At 38.6% G+C, this 20,589-nt stretch overlaps 1 protein-coding gene across 5 annotated transcripts in view; it reads left to right on the top strand.

The window, feature by feature from the left end:
* The window catches only part of ITCH (itchy E3 ubiquitin protein ligase), a 64,043-nt gene that overhangs the window by 25,947 nt on the left and 17,507 nt on the right, over positions 1–20,589 (top strand). For 4 of the 5 annotated variants that reach the window (XR_010744831.1, XR_010744830.1, XM_066330456.1 and 1 more), the window contains exons 3-16: positions 1,257–1,395; positions 3,259–3,383; positions 4,612–4,749; positions 6,837–6,879; positions 9,055–9,224; positions 10,352–10,586; positions 11,855–11,950; positions 13,207–13,381; positions 14,255–14,321; positions 15,800–15,884; positions 17,377–17,505; positions 18,146–18,218; positions 19,620–19,691; positions 20,321–20,409. Coding sequence is in view for 2 of the 5 variants with exons in the window: in XM_066330456.1 (XP_066186553.1) it covers positions 1,257–1,395; positions 3,259–3,383; positions 4,612–4,749; positions 6,837–6,879; positions 9,055–9,224; positions 10,352–10,586; positions 11,855–11,950; positions 13,207–13,381; positions 14,255–14,321; positions 15,800–15,884; positions 17,377–17,505; positions 18,146–18,218; positions 19,620–19,691; positions 20,321–20,409 (1,636 nt within the window). In the remaining 3 variants the exon portion in view is untranslated. The remainder of the gene's footprint in view (positions 1–1,256; positions 1,396–3,258; positions 3,384–4,611; positions 4,750–6,836; positions 6,880–9,054; positions 9,225–10,351; positions 10,587–11,854; positions 11,951–13,206; positions 13,382–14,254; positions 14,322–15,799; positions 15,885–17,376; positions 17,506–18,145; positions 18,219–19,619; positions 19,692–20,320; positions 20,410–20,589) is intronic. The other variant, XR_010744832.1, reaches the window with a different exon arrangement.

Consider the following 20,589-nt stretch of genomic DNA (forward strand, 5'->3'; position numbering starts at 1 on the left):
TTTAAATGAATTTTCAGGGTGTCTGGATAGGAACAAACCTTGAAAGTAGGTTCAAATTTGCTGATTTCTGCTGCTGCAAAGCAGGTTTTCAAGATAATTAGAGATGTCGAAGTATGATGGTATAATAGCACAGAAGTACTGAAGATGGGAGGGAAGGGATGGGGAGCTGTTTGTGAGAATTAGTTAAATTCTGTGTGATGTCTGTAATATACAGAGTAAGAGTTTTCTTCGGGAGTAGTTCAGAACAGTTTATACTAAGCTACTTCTCTAAATCTCTAAAGGAGCATAGACTATAAAGGGAATCTGGAGAGATTAGCCAGATGGGCCCGAATTAGTCATCTCTTTTTTAAGGATGTAGTGAAGCTGTGGTGGGTGACAAACACTCAGAAGAGCAAAATGTTTTTTTGTTAGAACAGTGAATTCAGGGGCCAACTGGAAATGCTAATATCTTTGTGTTCAGTACTGTTTTGTGAGTTCAGTGTTGCCAGTGAATCCAAGAACACTTGGGACTCAAATATCAGGGTAGACACACATTGTAAAGGAGGCAGCATTGCAATGGTATTTGCAAAGATGGGAGTGCTGCAGTCAGTAATAGTGAATGCCTTAAAAAAACCCAAACACCAAAAAAAAAAACCCCGGTCAATACCCAGCACAGCCACTCCCCACCAAAATTAAAGCTCCAGAGCTGCTAACCCTGTCCAGATTTGTTGTTGCTAGAACAGGAGGTAATTACTGGAACCCAAGGTTTGGATTCAGCTTTTCAGTAAGTTTGTTTAGCTACAGAAAACTTTACACAAAATTAATTTTCTCCGTGATACTCTGTTCATGAGAAGTTGTGGCAATTTTCCACAGTGCCTTGATGAGAGGCAGATCATGTTTAGAGGTTTTTAACAAGCAGTGTAATAAACTTCAGGAATTCTCTTGGCTGGTGATAGACAGAAGGTTTTAGAGGATATTTTCTGCTTTCAGCGCTTGAGCACTTCTGTGGATCTTGTGCTGGTTATGGTTAATTAGAGTGTCTGATGTTACAAAAGTACTGTTGCATGTTTTAGGCATTTGTGTGAGCTGTGGCATTGTATAAATGAGCTGGAATGCAAGAAGGTTTTTACCCATCTAATGTGGGTTTTTTTCTTGAGTGTTGCCTTGAGTCAGGCATCAATGACCTGACACTTGAATACTGAAGCACCCACCTGAAAAATACTATTTGCAATTGAAATCTTCCTGAGTAAACTACTGTTTTTTCTCTTTCTTAACAGTTATTTCAGCAAAACTAAAAGAAAAGAATAAATGGTTTGGACCTAGCCCTTATGTGGAAGTCTCAGTAGATGGACAGTCAAAGAAGACAGAAAAATGCAACAATACAAATAGTCCAAAGTGGAAACAGCATCTTACAGTGTAGGTTTGGTTTTATTTTCTAATTTATACAAGCTAAATGAAAGCAATTGATAGTGAGCTTGAAGACTGTGCTTTTATTTTAAGGCAGGAGTGGAATGTTGCATGAGGTGGTAACATTTTTGTAATTTTGAATAAATATAGTACAGTCTGGAATAGATATTTACAAACTATTACAGTGCTTGTACCTATATTTTGTATTGCTGTGTGTGATATCAGAGGAGCTCTAATTCTCTGAGTAGTAAGGACAGTAAAGTAATTTAGTATTAAAACTGATGGTCCCGTACACATTTTTGTTGTCATATTTAAAGTTACAGTTTTCAGAAGTTCTGTGGCTGTGAAAAGTGTAGCTGTTCTTTATGTCCCACTGTGGTGTACCATGCCATAACACAGGTGGTTGTCTCTGCCTTGTGCACCCCTAAATTCAAGCACAAATCCAAAATTCTCAGTTAGTTTATGCAAATTGTTAGTACAAAACTAACATTAGATTCAAGATGAATATAGCTGTTGATGTTTGCTTGGCCAAGTATTTGTGAATAAAGAAGGTACACAAGGTATTTTTACACCTAAAATCTAATTTTCTCCTAATGTCACATGGAACACTGGGATAAAGATCATTCTGTGCTTGCACATTGGACAGGGACTTTTCACAAGGGCATGCCAGGTAGGATATTAGGAAGAAATTCTTCCTTGGGAGGGTGCTGAGGCCCTGGCACAAGTTGCCCAGAGAAGCTGTGGGTACCCCATCCCAGGGAGTGTCCAAGGCTGGATGGGCCTTGGAGCAACCTGGGATAGTGGAAAGCAGAGTGGAATGAGGTAGGCTGTAAGGTCCCTTCAATGCAAACCATTCAGTGATTCTGTGATTTGCTTGTACTTAAATTGTTGACTGTTCTTCTTGAAGTACCTGGAACATTGCCCGAGGAAAAGTCTTTTTTGTATCTGTACTTTTATTGTAACTTAGATTATTGTGAGGTTTTAGTTACTACTATTTATTACCTTACTTTGCACTGAGATATATTAAAAAAAATAAAATCTTGCACTTTATATGCATGTAATGTAGAAGAGCAGAATTTTCTTCTACCTTTTAAAGCTTGCCTTTTTCGTATTTTAATGGGAATGTTTGTGGTTTGTGCTGTGCAAGTCCATACAATAATACATTTGTATTATGGGCCATTTTTGCTCTTGCTGAGTAAGAGCAGAGCACAGACACTCCCTGTATATCAACTTCATTGAAAATTGCACTAAAGCTGCATGAAGCTTAGTGAGGTAAATTGGTTTTTAGGAAATATTTTGGCACAGATGCCTATATTCAGATTCAAGATAAAAAGAAAAAGTGTAGTGGCTTCTGGAAATGAGGGTGAATCCTCTTGGGGTTCCTCTCCTTGGATTTTGTTAGGTGGATCTTCTGAAGAGATTGCCTTCTGTGAAAATCTGGACTTACCAACCATATACAGCTGCAGTTATCCACTGAGAAAATATGCAGTCGTTTGTACCCATTTCTCACAATGAAAATAATCTAGAACTATACAAACATTAAGAGTGTTCCTTATGGAAAAAGAGTATCAGTATTAAAAATTACTTTGGAGTTGCTGTCACAGAACTTACTGTATATTACTAGTTTTTCTATATTTCCCTTAAAATAGTAATAACAAAAAATACATTTGGTCTGTGAACAGTCTTGCAACAATCTTGATTGACATGACACATCCAGGTGACATGAGAATGTGATAATTGGAAATGGTTTGACATTGCCACCGTTATTTCTTTGTTTTTAAATAACTTCTCGTGACAGTGGAAGTACATGGTTCAGCTCACCCCCTTCCCCACCAATAAATCCCCTAACAGTGCTCTACTTTTTCTTTTCAGAATTGTCACTCCTGTAAGTAAATTAAACTTTCGAGTTTGGAGCCATCAAACATTAAAGTCTGATGTCCTTCTGGGAAGTGCTGCTCTGGATATTCATGAGACTTTGAAATCCAATAGTATGAAACGTAAGTCGAAGGTGGAGGGTACCTTGGAATGCCACAGAGTTCCTCAGGAATTGTCTGTTAGTGGACATGAATGCTGTGTGCACCTCTGAAAATGGCCCTTAAGGGTTCCTTTTGGTGCTTCTAGTTGCTTTTATGAGCATTCTCCTTCTTTTTCAGAGTAATCTTTTGTGGTTATACGCAGGTTGCTATGAAGTCCCTGAAAAAAAGATGCTTTTCGCTTTGCTAGTGTGTGCAAGACTGAGTGAAAGGCTAATTAAACAGAAGAGTTTCCTTTTACATAGCTTAAAAATTAAAACTATGGTTGAGACTGGTGCTAGACAGGAAATGTGTAAAGTTATTTTTGTTTTAAATAGTGCTACAGGTATATGTTGCATTATTTCATTAATCTTGGAACTAGTTAGGGCTTTGGGCAGTATGTGCATCCCAGAAGCTTGAAGGAGAAATACAAAATTCTGTAGAGCCATTACAGCACTCATGGGGCTGCAGCACAGAGCTCTGTGCTGTCCTCCTTTTGTTCTGTCTGTTTAAGAGGTGTTGGCTTCCTAACTGTCACACATGGGTGTTGCAGATAGAGAATGCTGACAGCAGTGAGAGATGCTCTCCTGGCAGTGTCTGTCCTGCTGAACCTGGGTGAAAATCCCTGTGGGTCAGTGCATTTGCTGTCTGGCACCAGGCACCTGTTGGAGCTCACTGGGGTTTGTTTCAAACCCTTTCAGCAAGAATGTTTATTTAAAGTTCTGTTTCGCTGAAAACCCTGAATATACCACTGGTCTGGGGTTATGATGGAAAATATTCACATTCTGAATGTGAATCTCAATACCATTGGGTAAATGTGAAGCTTTTTAGGCAGAAGACAGAAATAATATCTGCTCTTAATCAAGAACAAAGTAAATTACACTTCCTAACTCTATATTGAGGCCAGGTGCATTAATTGCTGTAGAAATGTGAGACTCAATCTCTGCTGTAATAAGAATCCTTTCTAGGTAGCAACAAGATGATGCTCCAGTTTTCCCCTTTTTGTAGAAACAGTAACTTTCCAATGATACAGGAAAATGCTCAGCTTTACCGCACACAAAAAAAATGGAGAGGCAGAGCTATAGTTCTGGGGGTGGTTTCTTTTCCCCTTGATCACTGAGGTGTGCAAATGGCTTCTTGAATAAAAGGCCTTCTTTTCTCATGCTGTAAGCATGAGAAAGGTAAGCTCCCTTTGTTCTGTGTTCTTTTCCAGTGGAGCAGGTAGTGGTGACGTTGCACCTCGTCGGTGACAGGGAGCCAGCAGAAGTGGTGGGAGATCTGTCAGTCTGTCTGGATGGGATGCAGGTTGACTCCGAGCTCCTGACCAATGGGGAAGCCTCAAGTACAAGAAGTAAGTAACTTTCAGTCCAAATCTACGTATATCTGCTATGCAAAGCCGTTTTTGGGGAAGCTTTAACACAGTCTTTAAGTAAGCTCAATAACAGCAATTTCTGTAACTTTCTGTTCATAGAGGTCAGAAATTTCATACATTTTTGTTTGAGCTAGAGTCATAGTTCACAGGGCAGACATTCAGCCTTATTGCAACAAAAACCAGATCAGCATCTTTATTTTCTGGACTTTGCAAACTTTTATCTAGTGATCCCAAATGTTAATGAAAGCCTCTAGCTTCCCTGAATTTTAATAACATCATAAACAGAAAAAATAGAAAGTTGGTTTGATCTCATTATCATCCTAGTACTAAGCGTTCTGCTTACTATGAGACCTAGGTTTATATTAATTTTTCTTAAAATAGCTCATTTAAATAAATGTATTCATAGATTTAGTTCCCTTTGGAGAGCTGCAGAGAGAGATCCACTTTTTGTTTAGTTGGTGTGTACAGTTTTTTTAACTGAAAACCTGAATACATGTAAAATTTCTAATTACAGTAAAATGAAAAGGTATTTTTAATTCCCTTGAAGCTGGACAGTGGAGCATTTCTGAAATACTGTGCATTGAGAAGTAGAACTAAGTAAGAGTTATTTTCCTAGAAAGCAGCAAGAGAGACTGCTGTCTGCAGTACTGACCAGCTGGACACTTAATTGGCAAGTTCTAGGTTTCTGGCTTTCTAAGGAGCATTCTTAAAGTCCTAGAGATAGTTGCTTTGGAATTTCATCTGAGTATCATAGAAAAATTGAATTTAAACACAAATTCTGTAACCATTATTTCTTAGAGCTTTTAGTCCATTTTCTTTGCATTTTGATAGAAGGATCATTTGCACAAACTGATTGTGTGGAATTTTATTTGTAAGTAAAAGCCAAATGCTGGGATTTTGTTGACTTACAGAGCAGGGCTGACGTGTAGGGATTGAAATATCAAGTGAAAGTACCAAATTTTACTTTTATGCAATACTTGATTTTCATCTGTGCTTTCTTGGATTTCCCAAAGTTCACCTGCTGAGAAAAGTCATGCAGGTAATGGCATTGAGTATTATTTATGGGGTTGGGCTTCACACAAAGGCCCCAAGTTCAGTAGAAGGTTCCCAGATAAACAAGGGACTGGAACACATAAGGAAAGGAGTTAAATGTTAAAGTCGTCTGGCACATTGTAGAGACTAAAGGCACTTCAGGCAAACACATTCTTTATGGAGATGCTTTTAATTGAAGATTTCTCTTGCTGGCATTTAATTCCTTCCATGCACAGTCCACTAACAGCACATTATCCTAAGCCTTTCTGTAACTACATCCTTGTCTTTGGCCTAGATCTGTCCACAGTTCTCATCTGAACTGAAAACTGATTTCTTTATTGATGACATTTGTTTAAGTCTATGGAAATAAAGTATTGGTGCTGTCTACATGAATGAGCAGTTCTGTGCTGCGTATTCAAAGTTTGCAAATAGTGGCACAAAAGGCAAATATTTCCAAGCTGGCTGAATGAGCATTTGCAAAACATTTGCAAATATAGGCTGTAATGCTTTTGGAGTGCAGCCATATTTTTGTACCTGCTTCAATGCCTTTATGTTAAATTATTTACTGAGAAGGGGAAGGGTCTGAGCTAGAGAGCCCCAGAAAACAAAGCCCCCAGCCAGCCAGAGAGGAGATTTTAGTGAAGTTTTTGCCCTTTCTGCTCTGCCTGCCATCACTGAAAGGGAGAGAGTATGAAAAACCAGTTTCACTTAAAAGAATGAACACTGCTTTATACTGCAGGAAAGACAGTGTTATTAACTGTGTGTGTTTGGGAATATTCATACAGTCAAATGATGTCCTGTTACATCTTCCATAAGGTGGAAGTATTACAGTGGCAATGATTAAAAAAATTGTATTCACACACACAAATAGAGACATGCAAAATATGTACAGCTTTGAAACCCAGTAGATAAGCAGCACACAGTGTCTCACCTCCATACTTGACAGAGGTGTGAGCATTAAAGGCCACTGCTTTCCTTGGAAATGGTTCAGTGTTGCTTATGCTTCTGTTGTTTTTTTGTTCCTGATATTTAAGGTCCTACACAGAGTGAAAGATCCAGAGTAAGGAGTGATACACGGTAAGACTTTTTTCCTCTTTTTTTTCATTATTCTACCTTTTAGTATTCACAGTTTTGAAAGAGGAATTGTGTGTTTTGTAAAGAAGACAATGAAAAAATTATGAATATGCCCTGCAGCAGTATCTGTTAAAATCTGAGCATGCCCTAAACAAAAATAATGAACTGTTGCTCAGCTCCATTGTTTGGCCCCAGTTCTGCCCCCATACCTAACTGATCTTTTTGTTTTTTCCCTTTGTGTTCTTTATCCTTCTCCCAGGGATCACCCAAAGTAAATTATGTATTTTAAAAGCCCCAGACAAATGGCACTGGATGTTTTACACGGGTTTGCTTTATAGGATGGAGGTATCAGAATTATATTTAGCTTTCTTAAGAAGATCCCAAAAGCTGTCTGGCACTTTAAGTGCACTAAGGCTGATATCGGATTATGAACCTTGATGCCTGGTAGGATAAGAGTGTGCCCAGCACCATGTTATTTTAATTTATTCCCAGTATTACAAGTATTTTAAGGATCTGTACGAGACACAGCACTCTGGATGACATCTGGAGTAGCCAAGCTAAATTTCCCCTTTTTTTAACAGCTTATTCTTGGTATGTCGTCTGAAGGCTTCCCATGAAAGTTTGGTTTTGTTCTGTTTCCTTTTTGTGTTTGAAAGAATGTTTAGATGTCTGGCTATTCAGAATACCGAAGTGTATATTAGAATAATGACAGCAATAGTAATAATGATTCGGTTTTGGTATCAACCGGGGGGCATCTTGTGGCCGTTGTGAGGGTCTTGTAAATGATCAGGGAAGCAACTTTCTACAAGGGCATGAAAGACTGTGTCTTTCTAGGGAGCACTTTTAAAGTCCTAGAGATAGTTGCTTTGAAATTTCATCTGAGTATCATAGAAAAATTGAATTTAAACACAAATTCTGTAACCATTATTTCTTAGAGCTTTTAGTCCATTTTCTTTCCATTTTTGGAAATATTGGAAAAACCAGGGGAGGTTGGCTGAAAAACTGGGGCTAAACCTCCTACATACTTGAGGTCACTAATAATTTGGACCCACTTTCAGAGTCATTTACTTTGGGGTTGGTGTAGTATGAATTATGTGCACCACACCTGGTATAGAGCAAAAGTGTGTTTGACCATGATATTGAGGTTAAATGAACATGATTTTATTTGCTTCTTTATGATTTGTGATTTACTTAGCCTTACCGACTGGGTTTTATTTTGTGTACATTTAAAGGATTGTAATTTTAGAGATACTGGGTTGAAACTGTACCCTCTTTCTGATGGCTTATGTGCTTGACCTGTAAATCCACTAGAATTTTGTTTGACAGTGTTTTTGTTTTGCCCAACATATTCTGAAAATAAAATGCTTTAGAATAAAGGTGTAGATGCCTCTAACTCTGCTTAAGGAGCTACAAATATATCAGAATAATACTCAGCTAGGCATAGGTGAACAGCCCAGCATGGGTCAGTACTGCTATGTAGTTTCTTAATTCTTTTAAGGTTGAGCAGTTTATATTCATAGCTCTTGGTCAGAACTTTAATGCTTAGTCCTAAATTTTCCAGCCTATTCCAGAATTGAGTTTAGAGGGAAAAATATAGATGCATAAGTAATATTTCAAAAACTTCGTAGCATTTTGTATGTTCTGAGCATATACCTGCCCTGTGGAGTAAAGGCACACAGGCTGTTCTCAGGTGTTAGTTAGCTGCTTGTCTCATTAGGGATTCATGGGCAGAAGTAGCTGAGCAGCAAAATCCAGAGCCTGGACCTAAGGGCAAGTCTGTCAGATTGGGAAATGACAGAGGAGATTTTGGTGGCAGATGTTATATACCTCTCTTTCACCAGGTTTCGATCGACAGAGGTTTCAAGTACCTCAGGAGATAAACTCTCAGTGTGTTTATACAGATGTATAGCTACTTGGAAGTATTTTGAATGTTATGAATTTCACCTAGTTGTAACTGTTGCATTCTAGTGTCTTTTATGCATCTTTTCTACCTCTCTGAAAGTGTCTCTGGCCAGGTTGGATGGGGCTTAGAGCAATCTGGTCTATTGGAAGGGGGCTGGAACAAGATGAGCTTTAAGTCCTGTCCCAACCCAAACTCTTCCATGATTCTGTCATTTGCAAAGTTCCATGGTACCTATGCGCCACTAGAACAGTTCTCTGTGTCTTTTCCTACAAAAGGACTAATTCAAATGGCCTTGAAAACTGTGAGGATGCTGCTTCCAGTGAAAACAAGACTGTTAATGGCAGTGACTCTCCATTACTTACAAATGGAAGCTGCAAACCTGCCAGACCTCCCAGGCCTGCCAGGCCGCCACCTCCCACTCCCCGCAGACCTCCATCAGTCGCTGGTACGTCCATCGGGCTGGGCACTCCTTAAGTGTACGTAACTGTTTCTGCTCCTGATGTTTAACTGCACTTTTGATGGTAAATTCTTTGGCAGGTCATTTCTGAAGGGGTATTTTTTAGTTCACATTTGGTACGTGTTGTTTGGTCATTGTTCCTGTTAGTGGAAATTTATTGTTTCCACATCTGCTCGGGATGGTGGCAGTCAGTGATGATGCTACAGAAAGTGGAGGTGGGACCAGGAGAACACAAGTGAGTGCTGCTGCTGCACTAAGGCACCCACTGAGGGTGACGTGAAATCCACTGAAGAACTCACAGAACTACCTCAAGTTGATAATATGGGTTCTGAGATACAAGTTACTGGTTTCTACAATTGCAGTTAGAATCTGTGAAGTTGCAGCGCTTAAAACGTTCATTCCTCTTCTCTGCTAAAATGGGTAGTTTTTTAAAATCTAGTTATTTAAAAACTACCTGAAGGCCACTAATTCTGAAAAGTTACTTGATTGGTTTTGGTGTAATTCTTTCCCCCTCATACAATGCAATGTTTTGGTAGTCTCAGTATTACAATTGATAAATGCTGGGTCTGGATGGGCTCTGCAATACGGTAATTACTTTAAAAGATTATTCCAGTGCAGTTAGTTAATGAGACTTGACCTGTGTTCAACTTCTAACCCCACCCACCAAATGGCATTAAGATAAAACCAAAAACATTTAAAGAATGTCTGTGTTCCCCTCCCAATGTGATTGTTACTTTCCATGCAATATCAAATCTCCTCTTGAAAATTTTATGCTTACCATCACTGAAATTATTATTCCAAATAATAAATGGAAAATAATTAATTCATTAGCACAAGGAAGGAGTTTTTAATCATCATTTAATATTTACAGAATGCAGACACAGTAAATATTTATCAGAAACATAAAAATGTTTCAATGGCTGTTGATGGCCATTCTTGGATTAAAGCATTTTTACAGTGAAACAGAATTGCAGTTTGGTTTTTGTTTGAGCTGCAAAATGTGGCTGTGGAAACAGCAGTTCTGGCAAGTTTGCTGTTGTAATGTGTAACTTCTGCAATAGATGGGTGATAAATGTCAATTAAAGGCCTTTTCTCTTCTCTCTCTGACATCATAGCAAGTGCAAATGGTCCTTCATCCACATCCACAGAAAGTGATGGGGCCAGTGCAGGATCACTGGCAGGTACAGCCTCAAATACACCTTCAGAGCAGAGCCCTGAGGGGGCAACAGCCGCAACCACAGCTCCTGCCACTCCTGCACTCACCACTCCTCCAGTGTCGAGACAAGTCCAGCCAGTAAATCCTTCACCTCAGGCCCTTACTACAGTCAGCCAAGGTCCTCTTCCACCTGGGTATGGGTTTAACGACTTCTTTCTCCCCATGAGTGCTGACTTCTCTGGTTTTACTTTATTTTATTTACAGTAGATGCAACAAACCATTGATAACATCTGCCTTTTGCCTATTTTGACAATAAGCCTCCAATATGAATTTATGAATTTGGACGATTTATAACTGTTTTGTATGGTCAGTCTTCAAGCATTCAAGGAAGGAATTGCTTTTATGATATTTATCGTATGTTCCCATGCTAGTGAAACGTAGGTTTAAAATGGTGTGACAGCTTGTTGTCTTCAACTTAAAATAAAGTCAGGTAGGAAAATACTGGTATGGATAAGTAGAAGAAAAGCTGCTGTTGCGCTCCTGAAGATTTGGATTTCATAGTGCCGGTCCTGGGAGTAGTGTAGATATGCTGCTGTGATTTTGGTACGTGCAGAATTTGTCAGATGGTTGGCCTGTTGTCTCAAAGCTCTAAACTTTAAAAAAAAAAAAACAAAAACAAAAACAAACAAACAAACAAAACAAAAAAAAAAAAAAAAAAAAAAAAAAAAAAAAACAGCAAAAATGTTTCTGGGCTCTCTGAGTGAGGGAAATCAACAACTTCCCGATGTGAATGGTGTAACTGGTGAATTACCTGCCTTGATTTGCAGGTAGTTAAAGCAAAAGGTAGGAGAGATCTGAATTACCTCTCAGGATAAGAGAAATAAAAAAGTGGTCATGAAAACATCAGTTGTTGCTTTATAATTTTGATTTCCAAAGAAATGGCAAATAGTGCTTTTGTTCTGTGATGTTACATCTGATGCAAATACAGGGTAAGTCATTATCCCAAATATTGCATATTCAGAAAGTGACCAGTGCCCTTATGGTGATCTCTGCATATACTTGTTCATTGAAAAATGTGCACGTATTGCATTAATGCTACTTTAAAAGGGGATAATGATCTGTAGTTGGTTCTGTTCAACAGGTTATTGATCCACTTGATATTGAATATGAAATTTTGCTAAAATTGTACATCTAGGCACGAATTTGAGCTTCCACCCAGAAATGTGGTCATGTACAATTTTTTTTTTAAACTTTAGTTGACATAGAATCACTGTTAATATGAATAGTACCACTCTATGCTGCACACTGTGGTGGTGCATCTCACGAACCAAGGGTTAGTTTTAAGCATTTTATTTAGAAATAAGTATTTTTTGAAAACACATGTTTCTCATCTTTATGCTGTAGATGAATGGTTGGAGTGGTTTGATCTGGAGGAAAATTAAACTTTTTGCTCTATTTTCAGGTGGGAGCAAAGAGTAGACCAGCATGGTCGAGTGTACTATGTGGATCATGTTGAAAAAAGAACAACGTGGGATCGGCCAGAGCCTCTTCCTCCAAGGTGAGCCGGGATCAGCCATACGGTCATCTCAGATATCTGGGTTTATCAGGAATTAATTGCCTGACAGTTTGCTAAAGCTGGAACAGATATTTGAAAATAGAAATGTAAATCGAGTTGCTCCAGGTTGTCTCCAAGGAGTGCCTACAGAAAAGAGCTGAATGTCAAAAATAACCAAATCTGAATTTCCTGTCAAAGATTAAGCAAGTGCATCTTTACTGACTGAGAAACAGATTTCAGTTAAAGACAGTAGACACCGCCAAGAGTAAAAGAGAGCCAAAACCACAGAAAAGTATTTTGGGACTGATGTAACTATCAGCTTGAGCAGGAATGCTTTTGGTTACCTCGTATCCCGAGGTTACTGTTTGCAGGCCTTTGATCTTGTCTCAGGGCTCCCAGCTGCCAATTTATTATGCACATAGAAACCAGCTTTCATTATTAAACTTCTCCAGCCCTTGGCATCAGAACAGCCAGTGATGTTAGTTCACAGTTGCTGTTTCTTATTTATTAACAATATAAGAAAAATAGAAGAGTTGTTCTGTTGCACTTTTTCATCCTCAAATGGTTCACGTGCTATAAAGAATTACTAAGTGAAAATGTGAGATAGTAAAGAGAACTTGGTATTAAAGAACAAAAACTGGCAGTCTCATAAATGGAGCCCACCTGTCATTTTTCAAGTTATTTTGAACTCTTTGAGCAGATGAACTCGTATATTGCTTAAGCTTACTTAGAATAGGAATGTTTTCTTTCAAGTTTTGTAAGTAGTACTGATCTCATATAAACTGAAAATCAGAAAAGAAACCCCAAAGAAAATCAAAACAAAACACCATCCCCATGCCCAAACCTTTCTTTTCTGCCAGATCAGAATGTGAGGAAGTCTTGTATTGAATACCTTAAAATGTAGGGGGTTGCTGTGTTTTAGGAGAAACCAGCAGGCTTGTGTTACAGGCTGGGTGGGATAACTGTAGTGATTCCAGCACAGTATGGACAGTGGTCTAGACAGCTCTTGAAAACTATTTCAAAAAACCCTAAAAATACAGTAAATGGAAGGGGTCTGACTTTGTATAGTATGCAACAAATAAAAATTATTTTTGTAAAACAATTCTAGCTCTTGCACAATTTTAGCAGAGGGTACAAGGAGAAAAAAACTGCTGATGAGCCCATGCTTTCTGTTCCCTTCTACCACATCAGTCACCGAGTGCCTCCGAGCCCTTAAATTGCTGGCTGTTGACAACTGTGCCTTGTCTTTTTTCCCGAAGCTGGGAGCGCCGAGTTGACAACATGGGGAGGATATATTATGTTGACCACTTCACCAGAACAACGACGTGGCAGAGACCGACACTGGAGTCTGTCCGGAATTACGAGCAGTGGCAGCTGCAGCGTAGCCAGCTCCAGGGAGCCATGCAGCAGTTCAACCAGAGGTTTATATATGGGGTAAGGAATACATGGGTGACTGAGGATTAGGGTGGTTTTGGGGTTTGCATGTACCTGTGGGTGTACTTTCCCCATAAAGGCAGTGGACTCTATTATGGTTTATGATAATATATCTCTGTGTGTAGCATGGCAGGGAGGGCTCACTGTGATGTTAGTTCATCTCCTTGCAGTCAGCAGATGGGGTTTAGTTGTCACCTCAATATAAGGCTTCTTGGATAAAATTTATGTACAATATTGATGAAGCCTTTGGTTCAAAACAAAGTAGAGCTTAGTAATAAGCTGGTTTATTTGTATTGTGTCTTGTGCTACCCTGGCCAAACAGCTGGGAGGTAAGCAAGCTCACAGGCCATACGTTTCTGCTCTGGGTAAAATGAATTATGCACAGTGAATGTTAGGAGAGCAGGGAAATTGAAAATAATCCTTCAAACACTTTTAATTCATTGTTTGCCTCTGATGAATAGCAGACATTAGATTGCTCCAACTCATGCTACTCATGCTCATCAAGAATAGTGTAGGTTCTGATTTGCTTTATGTGTGAAAATAAAATGGAGCCCATAAGTAGTGGTAGGGGGAACTGTACTGAGTGCAGGAATGAAGTTTCTGATTGTTTTGGGTGCTACTGTACTAATTCCCTCCTGCGTAGGCAGGGGTGCTAAACAAAGAATAATTATATCTTGGCATTGGAGTTAGTTAAGCGTGCCGAGGTCAGTAAAACAGGCCTTCTCTGTGGAGAAAAATAAATAGTTGGCATCTTTGCTTATGTGTAACATTAACAAAAATGCATTTACTTCAGTAGTTCAGGATGGCTATGGTAGAACATCTGGAAAGCAAATGACTAGTCATTAATGCCTCATTTGTTCGTGTGACTTGCAGAACCAGGATTTTTCATCCACACAGAACAAAGAGTTTGATCCTCTTGGCCCTCTGCCACATGGATGGGGTAAGACTAACTTGAATGTGTTTTGTAATGCAATGTAATTAAACATTAAAGTATACTTCTGCCAAGTTATTTGTCAGCTGTTCTAAGTTAGTTTTTAAAAATTAAAATGTGGACTAAAAATGTTTTAAAATTATATCTAATCAAATGTGCTGTTAAAACAGAATCCTGACTGGGCTCACTATTTCAAAGTGGTTTAGAAACTATAAAGTGTTCTGTTTTACTCCACTGGTAACAAGTATAACAGCTGCTTTAACACGGTAATGCTTTTGGTTCCCCACCCCCCGTCTCGTTCCTGCTAAATCAGGCTCCAGATCCTCTCTAAATCAAACAGCCAAATTCTCTCTCCAAGACAACTTTTGAAGAGTTTTGTTGGTCTGAAAATGTTTTTATAGTGACAACTAACCACTTCTTGATTTGGCCCTCTCCCTGGAATAAATTTGTTCTTGTACTTTACAGAGTTGAGAATTTACAATTAATACAAGTTTTGGCAGGGTGTAATAAAAAAATAGCATCTTAAAACTGCTTTCTGGTGTGACTATCAAGCAGATACAAAAATTCAAGTTTTATGATACATAGGCAAAGCTCTCAGAATTCTCTTGTGGAGTTTGGAGCGAGTAATTACTTGGCAGAGTTGGACCTGAGATTTTGGGTTCATTTGCTTTTCAGACAGAACTATTTGGATTTTTAGTCCTCATATCGATGCAGCTTTGTGCCATAAAACTGTCGTTCCCCACACTTGTGCTTAGTTACATGGCATATATAGCATTTCACAGAAAGGTCTTTGGGCTGGCATTCTCCAGGAAATGGCAAACTGAGTCTCCACATCATGTGGAATTCTGCTGTCAGGATCACAGGCAAATGCCTACTTACAGACTTCTCTTTTGAAGCTTTTGTCCTGTGGTAGTCAAATTTTGATCCATTTTTGTAATTTGTTTCTCTTGCAACACTAAATAAAAATGGTATGAAGAGCTGCAGAATTGTACAGAGGAGCAAGCCAGGGCATTTCTCATAGGCAGTGTTAGGTCAATGTATGCCCAGTGTTCACCTGAGAGAAAATATAAATGGGTTTTCTTGGAAACTAGATTGACCATTTTTTATTCCCTGCTATAATTGGAATTTGAAGCCCCATTGTACCTTCTTGATACTTCTGTGTATATCTCTTCCTTCCTCTGTGTTTGATTTCTGTGTTGCTTGTCAGGCACATCCTAATATTTTTATGCAGCTGAAATTTCCTGTGGACAAAACAGCTCAAGGTTTTTCCCTTTTTCCAATTAATTTTTCCTACAATTGAAAAATAAGTCATGTAGTAAGGAATAATGTTAATGAAAGTGAAAATATGTTGGGTCAGAGGAAGTACAGAGAAACCTGAGAGCAGGAGTGGCTGTGGCAGGGTTTGGTGACTGATATTATTTATTTGATATAGTCTCAGCAATATATTAAAGATGGAGTTGATTTTTTCCCCTTTTACATCTTTTCAGAAAAGAGAACTGACAGCAATGGCAGAGTGTATTTTGTCAATCACAACACACGAATCACTCAGTGGGAAGACCCCAGGAGTCAGGGGTAAGAAATTGGTTGCAGCTGTGTGTATGATGAAAATGTAAATGAAATTAAAATGTAGCCAAGTAGTGGAGTAGAGTGAGCCAGGACTTGCTGCCCACAGGTGAGGCATGGATTGTGCTATGCAAATATGAGAGAGCTTGATAAAGAGTTGAGATATTGGCCAAAATGGAAACTGTTGCAATATTACTTCCTCATCCTACATTGACCAGAAGAGCATTGGTCAACAGTAAGCAATAAGCTCATTCCCCAGGACAGATTCTACTTTTCATAAGTAATCAATTACATTTGTCTAAATATTTGTGTCATTGGAGGAAGGAGATTTTTTCTTTGTATGATGATGAGATAGTGCAGAATCTTGAATAAGACTTTGGTTGTTTCCCAGGCAGTCATAGAATCACAGAATGGTTTGGGTTGGAAGGGAGCTTAAAACCCATCTCATTCCACCCTCCTTCCGTGGACACTTTCCACTATCCCAGGTTGCTCCAAGCCCCATCCAGCCTAGCACTGGGGACACTTCCAGGGATAGGTAAGAGACAGAAAGAATACAGACCCAAAAAACTGTAGCAGCTTTCCTCACACCTTTTTTTAAAAAGGAGGAATAAAGGAGACAGAGAATTTGAGGCACTACTAGAAGCACTAGAGTTCTGTTTATTTTGGGCTCTGTCACTGTGAAATCTGCAAGGTAAGGAATGGAGGCAGGAAGTTGAGGGTGAAGTGTGTTCAGTCCCAACTGCTGTTTGAGCTGAAAACGACTGTGTGGTGAAGCAACTTCACCTGTCCTCCATAGAAGAGAGGAAAGGAGACAGCCAAGGCTGTGTTAGAGGGGTCACAGCTGTAGCCACTCACCTCTGCAGCAGCCAGCTGTGGAGAGCAGTTAGTCTTGGAGCAGCCCAACAACAGAATGTTTGGGCTGCACAGTCAGGACATGGTATTTATAGAGGGAAGCCACTGGGGAGCACTTCACAGTAGTACTGCTCAGGTCTTCCAGCTATGTTGAGATTTGCTTTTGTGTATAACAAAACTGAGTTGGAAATTGTCAGAAAATTCTACATGATCAGTATTTGCATTTTCTTTTATTTTTGTCATTCTGGAACATTTTGGGTGCTGAAATTATACATGAGGTACCAAAAGCTGCTAATTGAAATTACGACAGTTTTTGAGTAAAAGCCTCATAGTTAGATGATAAAATTCTGTTGTTTGTGAAATAAACAATAAACCTTCCTTACACTTTTTCCCTAAGGTTTTTTCTTTCCTTTATTTAGGGTAGTGCAAGCAAATGAGCTAATGTTTACTTAACTGGTCATTTTTGGTCTAATTGAAAGCTGACTGTAAATTTAGGAGAGGGGAGATAAAGCAAAAATAAATCCAAATGGAAATTTTTTCCATCTATAGATTTTCTAGATTTTTCCAAAATACTTACTGTCTCAGTTATTACTCCATTGACTTAATCTATTAAGTTGATCAATTACCATGTATTTTCTTGTGTCCATAGTCAGTTAAATGAGAAGCCCTTGCCAGAGGGCTGGGAAATGCGATTTACTGTGGATGGAATTCCCTACTTTGTGGATCACAATAGAAGAACCACTACTTACATAGATCCCCGCACGGGCAAGTCTGCTCTGTAAGTATTCTTAACATTTTACTAAGGTTTCAAAAGTCAGTTTAGCACACATAATTTTTGAAGTCTTTGGTTTTTTTTCCTCTTACTACATTATTAGGCAGTAAGGTTTACATGGAGCATTGCTTCTTAATTACTGGGGGTTTTCATTCGCTGAAAGTCCGTGAAGAAGGCAGAGTTCTGAGCACTGCAGAATCCTTCTTGCCATGTAGTGTATGAGATTTGAGAGTAATGGAGGAGCTGCATCTGTCCTGTTGATGACCAAATCCCTTCCTTAGAGTTACTAGTCTCTCTTTTAGAAAAGACCCAACCCTTCCTTTATCTGACTTTTTTAGGAACCAGAATGAAGTTGAAACCAGAATTTACCTCCCAAGTTAACTGAATATCGTCACATCTTTAACTGTAAAAAAAGATTCTAACAATAATCATCAGGCAGTGTATTAAATATACTGTTAAGCATTCCACAATTTACAAGGGAAGATTTTTCTTTTTACTTTAAAAACAAGATATTACACCTCAAAATCAAAAAATCTGACTAGATAGCCAGCCAGATCATACAGCTGTATAACTAATACATTTGCAGGCTTTTACTTCAGTTACAAAAACAGTTGGACATTCATTCTTTTCCTCCTTTTGGTTGCAGAGACAATGGACCTCAGATAGCTTATGTGCGTGATTTCAAGGCCAAGGTCCATTATTTCAGATTCTGGTGTCAGGTATGGATTAATTTTTTAGCAATATTTGCTTGCACTTTTGGTTTTGCTTACATGCTTTCAATGCCTTCTTTCGTGCCTTCCAGTAAAGGGAATCAAACTGCTCTCAAGTTAAAGGTGAGTTAAATTAGGAAGGAGTAAATGCAGGAATTGTATAATCTCATACAAGCTTTAAAGCGATGTAACTTACGGCTTCAAAATGTTTTAGAATGAAATTAAAATTAAATAAAGGAAAACATCTTTCTTGGAAGTGGTGCATTTCTGAATAGTGTTTTCTTGCTACTGTTAATGCATGAATATATGGAGGCACAGTATTTTTAGAGTTAATACAAGATCTACTTTCTATGTAAATACACACTTCTGGCAGAAAATGTAGGGCATTTGTAAAACAACAGACATGTCTAAGCACTGAGGGATGTCCCGTGGTGCACGTTAGGGTGCTCTAACATAATATCACATCCAGTGTGTCAGTCTTGGTCCTCTAAGATCCTTACATCAAGAGATGAAGTAACTTGATGTTTAGGAAAAACACTTTGTTTAAAGAGTCACTGAATTAACCATTGAAAATAGTGGAGATACTAGCCTCATTTTTCACATGGAATTTTGTGCCGTATAGCCTGAATGTTCTAATTTTTTATTAAATTAATAGAATCACAGAATGGTTTGAGTTGGAAGGGACCTTAAAGATACCTCATTCCAACTCGCTGCCATGGGCAGGGACACCTTCCACTATCCCAGGTGGTTCCAAGCCCTGTCCAGCCTGGCCTTGGACACTCCCAGGGATCCAGGGGCAGCCACAACTTCTTTGGACAACCTGTGCCAGGGCCTGCCCACCCTCACAGGTGCTGGGAACTCATTCCCAATATCCCACCTAATCCTTCCTCTGGCAGTGGGAAGCCATTCCCTGTGTCCTGTTGCTCCTGGCCCTTGTCAATAGTCTCTCTCTATCTTTCTTGTTGATCCCTTCCAAGTACTGGAATGCCACAGTTAGGTCGCCCTGAAGCTTCTCCAGGGTGAACAATCCCAATTCTTTCAGCTTTTTCTCATAGGACTCATAGGAAAGGTATTTCATGTGTCTTATCAATTCTGGGGTAGGAAGCCTTCCTGAGCTGGAATATGGATGGTATTGATCTTCATGTTTTCCAGTATCTTGTAGGAGTACAATATTTAACCTCTTCTGAGGAGCATCTGGAAGTGTGTTCATGTTACTATAGACAGCAAATGTTGAAACCAGTCTGTTCTTGGAATAAATTGCAATTCAGATACCTTGATTGCTGGGTTTATTTTACATTCATTAATGAATTTCAACTGTTCCTTTTAATATATACAACAAATAGCAGTCCAAAGTCAGTAGTAGAAACTTTAAGTGATTGTACCCTTCACCTTTAAAAAATTTCTTTTCAGCAACTGGCAATGCCACAGCACATAAAGATCACAGTGAGCAGGAAAACATTATTTGAGGACTCATTTCAGCAGGTATTGTATTAAAAAATGGGAGTAATGGGCATGAGAAGTGGAGTTGTCAAATTTATTCTCACATAGTTTTTTTGAGCCTTTGATATCTTGCTTATGTTTCTTTAAATCAGACTAACAAAAAATGCTAGTTTAATAGTTAGGCTGCATTCACACTTACAAGATCAATCTAAAATAGGAAGTTCTGGCACTGATTTATCTGACAAAGGTAATTTTTTTTTTTCCTCAGAATGATTTAATATGTGAGCTAATAATTTGGGCAGAGCAGCAAACAATTCTCAGGAAGTTTTTGTGTTGTGCTTATGTTTGTTGGTGCATTTTTCCTCACAATGTGTTGTACTAGCATGGACTATGTACATAAGTTGATCTTAGTCTGATTGTCTTGAAAGGAGTAATTAAATGTTTTTTAAACAAAAATTATTAATTCTGTTTGCATTATTAGCAGTGAAATTCTTATTTATCTCTGTAGACCTAAGGTTAAAATGTTAAGGTTTTGTTAAGGTCTGTAGACCCTGATAAAAATTTTTCCAAATTATTAAATGTCTAGTGCTTGTTAGAAAATAATAGTAACTCTCTAACCAGTGCTTATAGCTGTTTTCTTAAAAAGAATTGATTGTTTTTCTTTCACTAAGATAATGAGCTTCAGCCCTCAAGATCTTCGGAGACGTTTATGGGTTATTTTCCCTGGTGAAGAAGGTTTAGATTATGGAGGTGTGGCAAGGTAAACTACACTAAAATGGCAGATAATAACTTGTTCTGCAAGTGGTGATGTGAAGGCTTCCACAAAGTAGATACTTAAACTACAGTGCTTTCACAATGGGAGTGAGGTTTATTCCTTAACTTGGAACATCTGAGAAAGGCAGTTCTGCAAGATGTTTGCATGTCTTAAAACTGTATAAAA

The sequence above is a fragment of the Sylvia atricapilla genome, chromosome 16 (assembly GCF_009819655.1).
Source record: "Sylvia atricapilla isolate bSylAtr1 chromosome 16, bSylAtr1.pri, whole genome shotgun sequence".
NCBI lineage: Eukaryota > Metazoa > Chordata > Aves > Passeriformes > Sylviidae > Sylvia > Sylvia atricapilla.